General features: G+C 44.2%; 1 protein-coding gene across 2 annotated transcripts in view; it reads right to left on the reverse strand.

Moving 5' to 3' along the window:
* Positions 1-347: 347 nt before the first annotated feature.
* USP14 (ubiquitin specific peptidase 14) overlaps positions 348-12,432 on the reverse strand; it is a 35,063-nt gene continuing 22,978 nt past the window's right edge. Inside the window, exons 14-16 of one of the 2 annotated variants that reach the window (XM_053243847.1) lie at positions 3,825-3,885; positions 1,243-1,350; positions 348-1,092 (exon numbers count right to left, since the gene is read on the reverse strand). In XM_053243847.1, coding sequence (XP_053099822.1) covers positions 941-1,092; positions 1,243-1,350; positions 3,825-3,885 — 321 coding nt within the window. In that variant the 3' untranslated portion in view covers positions 348-940. The remainder of the gene's footprint in view (positions 1,093-1,242; positions 1,351-3,824; positions 3,886-12,432) is intronic. The other variant, XM_053243848.1, reaches the window with a different exon arrangement.

The following is a 12,432-nucleotide window of genomic DNA, read 5'->3' on the forward strand; positions in this document are numbered from 1 at the left end:
CCTCCACACTGGAGCCCACTCTAAGAAACCATGATCTAATTAACTGAATAGCTCACTTTTTCTCAAAACAAAGAGGTTTAGAATTCTTTGCCCAACTCTGTTCTTTAGTTCCATGTCCAGCCTAGGCAACTGTTAAAGCCAAAGATGGCAATTGTTTTCACACTGGACAACATTCAAGACACATTCTTGGTGGCATGAATAGTTTTGCAAACTGCACACACTACAGCTTCTAATTACTCCACTCAGTTAATATTTTTGGAATTATGTTAACATAGCCAGAAAACTAGCTATCCAGCTATCATGGGTATACTATTAAAGCTCTACACAGAAGACAAAAGCCAACTATATTTATGTAAGAAGCACCATCATTACTTCACAATTTATTTAAAGTCATGAAACGCCAGCAACAGAACAGACTGAGTTGGCAGGTCAGGCTGGACAAATACGTGATTGTAGCCATATCCATTGGCCATGGGCAGCAGCAGCACTGAGTTACATGTTGATGCAACAATTGATTTTTCATCTTTCTGACAAAGTTCTCAGACACAAGAGAAAGGATGAGAAGCTACTGAACCAGTAGAAACCATGCAAGAGTTAACAACAAATGATGCATTAATAGGTGTGCAATAAATATCTTGTCAATGATGTTAGAGATAAGTCCAGGAGGCTCACTTAATTTCACCAATAGTTAGTTTTGTTTTAAAAGTCTTTTTGCAACACAGCAACTAAAAATTAATTCCAAATATGTCAACTTGCAACCACTGTTGAGTGGCAGCATAGTCTAATAGTGGCTTTAGTGCACAGATCAGTTTCAAACAGGTGTTTTGCTTCCTTGCTGCTCCAAAATGACAGATTGTATGAACCAGTTTTACAGCCTCTGCGAAGCTCTGGAATTAAGAAATTTATTTCACACCTAGGCAGAAATTGGTAGAAATGAAGTCTATTGTTCAGCTTCATCTTCCATTACTTCAATTCTGCGTGGCCCATAAAGTAGAACGTAAGCTATATGCCAATCTCCGCCCCCAGATAGCCTCAAAATATCTTCAGGTGTAACAATGCTGACTTTGTCATCATCGAATTTTATCCATTCGTCTGTGAAGAAAAATACAGTGGTAAGTTACAAGTATATATAACATGGACAGTATAGAGCTAATTCTTGGGTTTTCCCATCTACAAGCTGACCAGGACTAAGAGAGCTACCCCTCTTATGTTGTTTTACAGCATCTCAAAGTGCTTCAGTACCTTGTTTTCTTTTAACCCAAGATACGTAATGTCCAGACGAACTAGATCTCCCCTGATGTGTTAGCACGGCCTGCAGGTCATAATAACCACAGTTATTGGAGCCAATATCTGAAGGAGGGGGGAAAAAGACATACACACACTACAGTAAACATTTTGTAGAGTTCACCCATATATTTCTTTAACTACCACACTAAACTTTAGAATAAAAACTGACATATGAAACAAAGCCATTTAACATATGTTTTTAAAAAAACAGATTCAGATGGAGTCAAGGAGTACATTTTAGTCACGTGTCCAGTCCACACATTATATCTGCCCATGTCAGTATGGCCCCAGGGAAGGCCTGGGCAGCTGATGTAGACAAGAACGGGAGAGAAGAGAGAAAAGTAGCGGCACATAGTCTGAAGATAAGCAAAGTCTCTAGGGTGAAAGAAACACATGCCCATGCAGGTGACCAAGACATGCTAAGAGGTTACCATTGCTGCTTGCATTATTTTGCCTAGATCTGCCACCTGCAGCAGACTACACTGGGCTTTTTTTTTTTTAACAAGCAGAGCATGCTTAGGAAAATCATGCATAAATATTTACAATCATGTAAATGTTAAAGTGTTTGATGTTTGAGAAATTTTTGTCAAAGTAGATTTTCATCTTTGAAAATATTTAAAGTGAAGTACAGTCAAATCAAACTATGAACATGTATATGAAAAGTCACAATTTAAATGGAGCAGCAGAAATACAATATAAGGTCTGAAAATTAATGCTGACCTAAATAGTAGGGATGTATATAAAGTGGATTTTGCATTATGTTTTGAGCTCAAAAAGAAACACTAATGGCCGAAACATTCTGTCAAAGCAACCGGTCCGACCAGTTTAGACAGAACAAAACCAGAAACATTTCAATTGTTTCGGCCACAGGAAACAATGGGGAAACTCAAAACACCCTATTGTTCTCCACGGATAGCTCCTAGGGCCAAAGTGAGTTTGGTGGCAGGGCATGATAGGTACTATCTACCACCAAACCCGCAAAAGGAAATGGGCAAGCAGGCAATTTTTAACAGAGATTTTTAACTTCCCCCAAATTCCCATAGGATCCTATTTGGGTTTGGGGAAAGGTTTTTATAAAAATCATTTTTTTTCTTTTGTGGGTTGGATGGTAGATAGCACCCATCATGCCCTACCACCGAACTCACTTTGGTGGCCCTAGGAGTGAACTACGGGGAGCAATGGGTATTTCAAGTTCCCCCATTGTTCCCTATGGCCAAACAAGCTGCACTCCATAGTGCACTGCACACAGGTTTTGCATTGCAATTTGCAATGCATTTTGCAACCTGTCTTGAAAAACACAGTAGAAGGGAATCTGCCCCTCCCATCACAGAACACATCTCAAACTCTGTCCAAAAATGGCCCAAAACACAAAACCACTGGCCCAGAATCCACTGCCAGCCACAGTGCCTGTGCTGCAATAACATGATTGGCACAAGTTGCTCTCTCACACATAACTGATTCCTTATGTTACTTCCTAACATTGCAACAGCTACCACAGCAGCACCCTTACTTAGCAGCAAGCATAGCCATAAGGTCAACTAGAGCACCTTCAGCCACATTTTGAATGAGTAAAACACCTTGCAATGCAGATTGCAGAGCAGTGAGTGAAGCACAAATTAGTCTCAAGGCCAGACAATACAGCAATCACCAAGAAATCTCTCTCTCTCTCTCATACACACACTCACACCCTCTGCCACTGTCCAATTCTCACCACAACACTATCTCACAAACAAAACAAACAAGGAAGTCAGGCACCCAAGTTCTGCCTTTGTCAATCTGAAATCAAGCAAAACCAGATAGTTGTAGCAGCAATAGCACAGCATATTATACTTAGTGCTGAGAAAACCACAAAATCAAACCTTCCTTCCTCCTCTCCAGAAGTACCCTCTTCAAGAGAGGTAAAGTATAAAGGTGTTCTCTTTCTCTGCCCCCCAGTCCCTTTAAATACATTTTGAAATCTCCTCCCCCTCCTCCCAGCCAATGGGGTACAGTTGCCTATAGCAACACTTGATTTGTATGATAAGCCAACCAATTAGCAAGGAGATTGCAAGCCAAATGGAAGCCAGTGTCAGAAAATCAATCAGCAAAGGAAAAACAGTCCTCCAAAATGGTGCTTCTACTTGGAGTTTGCAACGGCCCTTTTCAAGTTGAAATGTTTCACTGTCCAAATGTTCTGCACATCCCTACTAAATTGAAAGGTTTTAACTGCCCACCCAATTTCACCTGTGTTCCATTTCTGTACCACAGATATCAGCTGCAATTAAGTGCCACCAAGATGTGCGATTTATTAGATACTTGTTTTCTATAGGATATGTTTCATAGATTATGTTTGAACTGTGTTCAAACATATCCTCAGATATTCAGTCACTAATGGAAATTCTAAAAATTCTAAAAGATCGTTATGAGCCAGGACAACGATCTTTTCAACCCTAGTTATTTCAGATAGTTTCTGAATATAACCTGAAGATAATTTTGGCAAGGTGAACATCAGAACAGTTTTAATGCAAATATTAAAGCATTTTTCAAGATCCACTTACCATCAAGAAAAGAAAATGACTCATATTTAACTTCCTTCTGTGCACCATCACCTTTACTAGACTGAAAAATGAAAGAAGTTTTAAAGTTAAACACTAACATTATGTGGCCACTAAACCACAGACTGTGTGCTAGGAAGTTATCAGTGAGTTGTCCCTATGGCAATGAAAAACCAGTTCTAACAAAACAAGCTATATGATAATGGATAGTAGTAAACTTGCTTGTGTAAAGCCAGATCTGCCCCAAACCACATATAAAGCAGAGGACTGGGAAGGCAGCTTAAATCTTAAGTGCAAAAGGTAGCATCAGGTTGCTTACCTGTAACTGATTATCTGGTAGTGATCCACTGACAGTGACAAAAGTGGTTTCTGTGCCTGCACAGATCAACTTTGGGATAGATTCTTTAGCTCCTCAATGTGCCCCTCCCCCACCGTGCACGTGTGCCCTGTGCCCATTACATCCGGCAGTTGGGTGCCATTTCCCCCCGTTTCTGTAGGATGACAGTGCCATGCTATTAGTCTTTTAATTAGCGCAAGTGTACATTCATCCTGTCTTTGAGACTACTTCCCATTGCTTGCTTCTTGAAGTGGGGACAGATGGGCAGATTTTGAGGGAGAAGCAAGCTACTGAAGCACCCGCTTAAGCACTGCCCATCCAAAAGACGCTGCCACAGCTGTTTGCGGTTCCAGTGCATAGCATTTCACAAATGTTTGATCCAAGGCCCAAGTAGTAGCCATGCAAATGTCTCTAAAGCTTATGCCCAAGAGATGGGCCGCTGAAGTAGCATATGCCCTTGTAGAATGGGCTCTGATAGATGGGCTATCAGAATGGGCTCTGATAGAAGCCTTGTGTGGTAGAAAATGTTTTGACTCACAGAACCTTTTCCATTTTTCCAAATAGGAAAAAACAGTCCACCCAGTTTCATTCAACTTTCTGCAACTTATAGGCCAGAAAGATGACCTCGACCAGCCAGTAGGCTAGGTGTTGCCGCAAGGGTGGCAAACCGTTATTCTTGCCTTTGTAACACACAAAAAGCCTTTTTAGTCTTCCTGAGTACAGCTGTCCGTTCCAAGTGGAACAGCAGGGCATGTCTGACATCCATACTATGCATCGCTCATTCCAGAGATGTCAGTTTCCTGAAGAAAGTTGGGAGAACATAATCTTGATTCATGTGATAATCAAGATATTTTGGGTTGAAATTTCGGGTCAAAACGCATAACTACCTTGTCCTGGTAAAATTCTGTGTATGGCTCATCAATATGTAGTGCATTGAGTTCACTGACCCATTTTGCTGTAGTTATTGCTGTGAGGAAAACTGTCTTTAGAATCACCAGTTTCAATGTAGCCATAGCCAAGGGTTCAAACAGCTTCTTAGTCAAGGTAGAAAGGACCAATGATAGGCTCCATTTATCAACTGGCCAGGTGAGAGAAGACCATTTCCCCATCCCAACCAGGATGATGTGATATTGCAGCCAGGTGTACCTTAATTCGTTAGTACTGCTTGTTTCAAGCTAGTCAGATAAAGGAGCGGCTCATAAATAGAAGCCTTGTACAGTCGAAAATGTTTTGACTCAAAGGCACAGAACCTTTTCTATTTTTCCGAATAGGAAAAAATAGTCCACTCAGTTTCATTCAAGCAGTCAGATTCATATGAATTAGATGCAAAAATATACCTGTACTATAAACCAATCTCTCAAAGATGATGACAGGGTTCTCAGGCTCTTTGAGCTTCCCTTCTAGTAGATCTTTTGTTGTTGTTCAGGAGGATTTTGTTTAGTAACCTATCTTCCAAGCCATGAAGTTTAGTGCGTTTAAATTTGAGTGGAAAAGTTTGCCCTGCTCTTGACTGAGCAGATCAGGCTGCACTGGCAGGCACCTGTCTTTTGTCCAGTCTGAGTAGCCGCGGAAACCAAGGTTGTCTTGGCCACCACGGCATTATCATAATGCCTTCTGTCCTTTCCTGTACTGCAGTTTGCCCATTTGCCACTTGCCACTACCCTGTTGAACATTGGGTAAGGTGGGAATAAGTAAAAAAAAAAACACCTTTCCATCAATTGGTATTGGAAAGCATCACCCTTGTTGTGTTTTCTCACACCTACTCTTGAGCAATAACTTGCACACTTGTTTTCCTGTGTCATGAACAGGTCGACTACTGGAGTGCCCCATATTGCAAATATTGTGTCGAGATAGTGGAAGTTCAGCTCCCACTTGTGCTGTTGTAGCGGGATCTGTGATCTGCTCAGCACATCCGCCAGAGTGGTGTTCTTGCACTTGATATGTATTGCCACCATGTGGATCAATACACCAGTTCCATATCTGGTGGCACAGGGAACGGGACACTGTCCCACCCTGTTTGTTTATGTAAGCCATCACAGTTGTATTGTCCAATTGAATTTGAATCACTTTCTCGATCAACTGGTTCTGGAACGACTTTAGCACCAGGCAAACTGCAAACAGTTCTAGGAGATTTATGTGATGCCTCTGTTGTACAGACCATAGAACTTGCACCTTGAGGCCTAACATGTGCACACCCCATCCCTTTAGGGTGGTATCTGTAGTGACCGTCAGAGTAAGTGTAGGCACCTTGAATGGCATATCACTTGCAAGAGACGCTCTCTTTACATCCACCAAATTAAGGATTGGAGCACCACTTCTGGGACACTGAGGCATATATTTTGGCTGGACAGACACCACAGTTGCAATTTCCACATCCACAGCTTGGCATACTGTACTGTTGAAGTGCACGAAGCCAGAAGGCCCAAGAATACTTGAATGGTCCTTGCCAATTGAAATGGTCTTGCTTGGAATGTGTGCACCAGCTGAACCAGGCGTTCATAACGTTCCTCTAGCAGGAACACCCTTTCATGGTCCATATCTAGCACAGCTCCTATGTATTGTAGCTGTCTCGCCAGAGTTAAATGTGATTTCTTCCAACTGATTCAGATGCCCAACTCCTCCAGAAGATCTGTCACATAGTTGATCTGAGAAAGTAACTGCTCTTTTGTTTTTGCTGTCATCAGCCAGTCCTAGTATGGAAAAAGGGTTGGGCCTTGTGTCCGAACATACACGACCACCACCACACACTTTGTAAACATTCTCGGTGCTGTATTTAGTCCCAAAGGTAGAAACTTGTACTGATAAATCTTTTGTCCCACTGTGAATCGGAGGAATTTCCTGTGAGTTTCATCTATGCCAGTGTGGAAATAAGCATCCCTTAGGTCCAACGTCGCAATCTACTTCTCTCCATGTAGGAGGGGAAGGATCACTTGCAATGTTATCATTTGGAATTATTTCACAACATACAGGCTGAGCCACCATAGGCCCATTATGGATCGGATCCCCCCATTCTGCTTAGGAATTTAAAATTAACAGGAATAAAATCTCCCATGTCTGTACACCCACTGCACTGGAGATATCATGCCCTTCTCCACGAATGTGACAGTTTCCTCCATCAGAGTTACTAGTCAGCCCACAAGGTCCCTGCGCAGGCGCAGAACCCACTGCTTATTATTACAAAAGATCACGATCCAGATCCTGGTGTTATAAAGCACCATACTTAAGCATGACTTGCCAGTCTGATGGTGTTCTTGGCTCTGGCCAGGGAGATGGTGTTCTTGGCTCTGACAGATGGAGGTATCAGTAGAGAGGGTGATATAACTGATTGTGCAGTTGGGCTGACACACCATTCAAAAGTATTGCTTAGTTGATTGCACAGCCTTATTACGTACAGCTTGATTGCCTTTATTCTTGGTGTTGTAAGGCTTCTAGTTGTAGCACTGGAAGGACCAGCAATAGTCGTCCTGGTCTGATTGATGATAGTTGCCTTGGCGGCGGTTATAAGGATGGAACTTGATATCCTATATAATAAAAGGCTAAGTGAGTGGCCGTGGCCTTAGAACGTTGGGGATCTGCGTCCCTGCCTCCCTGGGCTGTTCTGGGCCTGCGCGAAGCGCAGGCCCAGAAGAGCCCAAGGGACACAGGACCTCAGACACCAGTGTCCCACAGCCACGGGCGGCCATTAGCCGGTGTGTGGCGGCGGGGGAAAGTGGCCGAGGCGGCGGCAGAGCCGCCGCCTCAGCCATGAGCTGCGACACGGCGAGAGGAGGCCGAGGCAACCAGAAGCGGCCGCCCTGAAAAAGGCGAGGGCAATGGCGGCGGGGGAAGACCGAGACGGGGGACAGGGAAGCTGGGCGAGGTGGCGGCGAAGCCGCCAACGAGGCCCCCGCCCGCTCACAGCCGTCGCCGCCACCTGCTCACCCGCCCTCCCAGCTGCCCAAAATCACCTTCCCCGCTCCCCCCCAAAAAAGATTAAGGGCCAAAATGGCCCATGAGAAGGTCGCCGCCCCCGCCTATCGCCCTCCCAGCTGTTGAAGACCACCTTACCCGCTCCAGCCCGAGGGAAAAGAGAGGAGCTCACAAGCAGAGCTCCTCTCTGTGCTAAGTCACTGCTCAAACTGCCGCTATGGACGCAAAGGACGCCTATTGCGTCCATTGCGACAGTATAGGCAGCAGCTTAACACAGAGAATAGCTCTGTTTCCGAGTTCCTCTCTTCTCCTTCGGGCTGGAGTGGGTAAGGTGGGCTCCGGCAGCTGGGTGCGCGGGAGGGCGATAGGCGGGGGCGGCCACCTTCTCATGGGCCATTTTGGCCGTTATTCATCCACACACCCCCCAAAAAAAGTAAAAGCAAAATAAGGAAGAACAAAAACAGAGAACAACAACAAAACAAAAAACAAAAAGAGAGAGGGGACAAGGGGGGGGGGGAAGAGACAGAAAGAGAGAGAGAGAGACAGAAAAGACGGGATAGAAAGCTAGCGCCCGTTATCATAACGGGCTTAAAAATACTAGTTGGACTATAAATGAGTCGTAGAAGTGATAGTCTTTAGTTGTATATTTAGATTTTTTCCACTTTTCCATTGTGGAGTCCATTTCATCACAGAACAGAACTCTTCCATCAAAAGGAAAAGCCTCCACCATGTCTCTCATATCCTGTTGGAGGCTGGTGGGGCATAACCAAGCATATTGGCATAACGCAACTGCAGATGTGAGCATGCAAGATCCCGATTCTGCCAGGTGCCTGACATTATTCAGCTGTTGTCTTGTTGCTATAGTAGTTTTTGCAAACGTTTCCTCAAATTTCACTTGGAACTCTTCTGAAGACAAATTTGCATGTTCCTCAAATAGATTGTCTCACAAAATGAGTGTATATTTGGATAAACAGGCCATATAATTTGCAATTTTTATCGACAGATACGCCATAGCAGAAGTTCAGCACACACCTAAACATCCAATTTGCTTCCTCTTTATCGGCCGGTGTAGTGTGCCACCTGTTGCCCTTGGAAGAACCGCAGTCAATGATATTGTTCTGTATCAGCTAATTCAATAGATATTCATTATCCTCCTCCTGCACCCTGTAGAGTGTTTCCAATCTTTTTGAGATGGGAAAAAGTGCGATGTCACTAACACCTCCCATGCTGACTTCGTTATTACTGGAAGCATGGGAAGATATACAGGTTGAGTCATCAAGGTTTCCTTAAAAAAATAATTATAAACCGGGTCATCCAAATCCATCATTCTCTGTTTTGGATCGAGACCTAGTACCAAAGCCATCTCTGCCACTTTCTGGTGGTAGGACCGCATCTCCTCATTTGGAGATATGGAAGGAGTGGTAGGTACATTCTGGTCTGGGTCAGAATTCTTACCGGTAGATTTGGACTCCAAAGAGACGGAATTGTAGTCATCATCAGAGGAGACAGGCTCTTCAGATCTCACCTGCGTAGAGCCGATCACCTTAGTAGGAGTGTGTGCTGTAACAGAAGAACTCGCTTTCACCAGCTGGTGTTATCTGTCTAAGTTTGCCGAAGAGCCGGGCGAAGTCCCAGACTTTAAGGATTACATAGCCTTGTCTGAGGTAAGTGAAGAACCAGTCTGAGTCGTATACAGGCTAGTATCATCTGAGTAGCCATAGATTTTGGTTGAACTATTGTCTGAGAATACATAGAGTGAACAGTCCAAACTGGAGCAGGGGTAGCAGCTTGAGTTTGAGTAGCACAGGTAACAGCCTTAGTAGCAGCTGAATTAGTAACAGGTGGAAGTAGGCAAGCCCTGCACAGCTGCATCCTAATGCACAAATTGCAGAACCGCACATTGAGGAGTCACAACTTGCTGTGCATATCTAGTGCACAGCCATATCTTGTATGACAACTAGAGGTGGGGAGACTTGCATAGCCATTTGCACCAACTGTGGAGCCTCCACCCACATCACTTCCCATGCTTTAAACACCTTATAGTCCTCCAGGGGAACATGTGAAGGATCCGTGGATGCAACATCGCATCCACGCACCAGCTGTAGACCTTGAACGGTTGTTGTAAAACCTGGCAGTGTTGGTGAAAAAGGTGTTTTGGGGACTGGATGGGTAACATCCACGACATCATCATCCTCCACATCCAGCCCATGACTAAGAAAGTCTTTAAAAGTGCCTGCAGACGGAGTGCTGTCACCAGACTCCAATGGGGCAAAATATGCTGTGTCGACTTCAAGTCCAAAGATACCTCAGCATCGAAGCCAACAATGAACACCAACGAGATGTTGTCTACTGGATCGATGCTGAAGACCTCGCCTCCGACAGTGGGCATTGAGGCATTGACAGTGACTGGAGAATTGTTGCTGGAGATAAGGTTACGGCTCTATGTCAAAGCCCTGACGCAACTGGAGAATGACGTGGTGTTTGATTCAGAGAAAGAAAGACTTAGCTCGATCCTGACACGATGAGGGCGGAGAGTAGCACTGCAGCCCCATAGGGGATGGAGTTGTCTCACCTGACTTTGAGTGGGGACGGGACAACTCACAGATTTGTCCTTGTACTTCTTTGGAGGTGGAGCATCCGAACTATTCCCCTCTGCTCTGCACTTTCCCTTTTCTCAACGAGAAATTTTATGCCACAACATCGACTCTGGCTTCTTAAAAACCAAGTTAAACGCAGAAGTCGGCCGGCTCAGCACCAGGGATTTAGGCTGCATAATGAGAGCAGTCTCTAGCTTCAACTTCAGCACCATGCCGAGCATTGAGGGAGATCTGAGAGACAACTTCCTCGGGGATAGTGCCTCCTCCAGAAGTACTACTTTCAAGCAAGCTGCCCGATTTTTCAATGACTGCTTGGAAAACAAAGAGCAGACTGAACAGCTTGACGCTGAGTACCCTCTCCCAAACAAAACAGTTTGTGGCCATCCATAGAAGACGGAAGTTTGCCCCTACAGTCAGCACACTTTTTAATGGTGGTTTTCCCCCGGGGAGAGGTCCTGCTCATGAGAAAGCAGCTCAAGTATGCCAATTAGGTCTGTAAATAAAAAATATCCAATAAACTTTCCGTAGTCTGTAACGAAATAATCCACCAACGCAAACAAAACCAATCCAAAACACTAAAGAGAAGTCATGTAACAGTTCTGAGTCAAAGAGTCCATAAAATCAAACCAAATACTTTACAATTAGAGGAAGAGTAGTCAAAGTCCAGTCCAAGATCAATCCAGCAAATGAGGGAACATGTAAATAAGCAAAATACAAACTTTCTGAGGAGCCGAAGACATTGAAGTAGTGATTGCTTTGGCAGCCAGAAAGCAACTGAGCGAAATGGTGCCCAACTGCTGAATGTAACAGGCACGGAGTATTTGCACATGGCAGGGGCACATTGAGGAGCTAAATAATCTATCCCAAAGTTGGTCTGCACAGGCATAGAACCCACTTTTGTGGCTGTCACTGGATCACTATTCAGATCCCAACTTGCTTAAACCTGTCAGGGATAAAAAGTGCCTGGCAGGAGGGGCTACCGAGTAGCCAATAGGAAGGTCCAGCTCCCATAATCTGCATGTTCTTTTGCAGATTCAGCTCCTGGTCTCCATACATGATTTGGGTAGCTCCAAGCTTAAGCAAACAGGTCCTCCACTGTCATATGTAGTATGAGTCCAACAGTACAATTCTTTGCATGTTTACCTAGAAGCAAGTCTTGCTGAGTTCAATGGGGCTTGCAAAGTGACTGACATCCTAATGAAGCACCAGCTACAGGGACACAGCAGGACTGCTCCCACTTTTCCATCTGCCTGTTACAGGCACGTTATTCTGCAACCGAGTCAGCAGGCACTTCTGCAAGAGCCCTCTTCTGTGCTTCCAAGTCCTCTGACACAGTGGAAGCATGTCGTTGACCATGCTGCCAGTCAATACGTCAGTCACTGTCCATAGGACTGCAGCCTTAAGCCCAACTGTCAGAAAACTATGGTTTAACTTCAATTTCTTATTAGCTAACCCTGTTCATTATATTTAAAGAACATGGTAGTATGCTTTATGTGCAACTGGAATGCCAATGGAGATTCAAAAGTCTGTTTGAAAGCTGAGGTTTTCAAATTAAAATGTGTATACCTGGCCTTTAAGAACACTGATAAAACTGAGGGATATTCTGTCAAAAACATGCAGCTTCCAGACCTCTAAGATGCTCAAACAATACTCTAGGCCAAAAGCTCAGCATGTAATACTGAGGACATTAACTCAGGACATGATCCACTGATCCCCCATCAATTCTAAAGTGCTATATCACAAATTACTTTTGATTTAAAGAAGTCAG

This window comes from Hemicordylus capensis, chromosome 4, assembly GCF_027244095.1.
Source record: "Hemicordylus capensis ecotype Gifberg chromosome 4, rHemCap1.1.pri, whole genome shotgun sequence".
NCBI lineage: Eukaryota > Metazoa > Chordata > Lepidosauria > Squamata > Cordylidae > Hemicordylus > Hemicordylus capensis.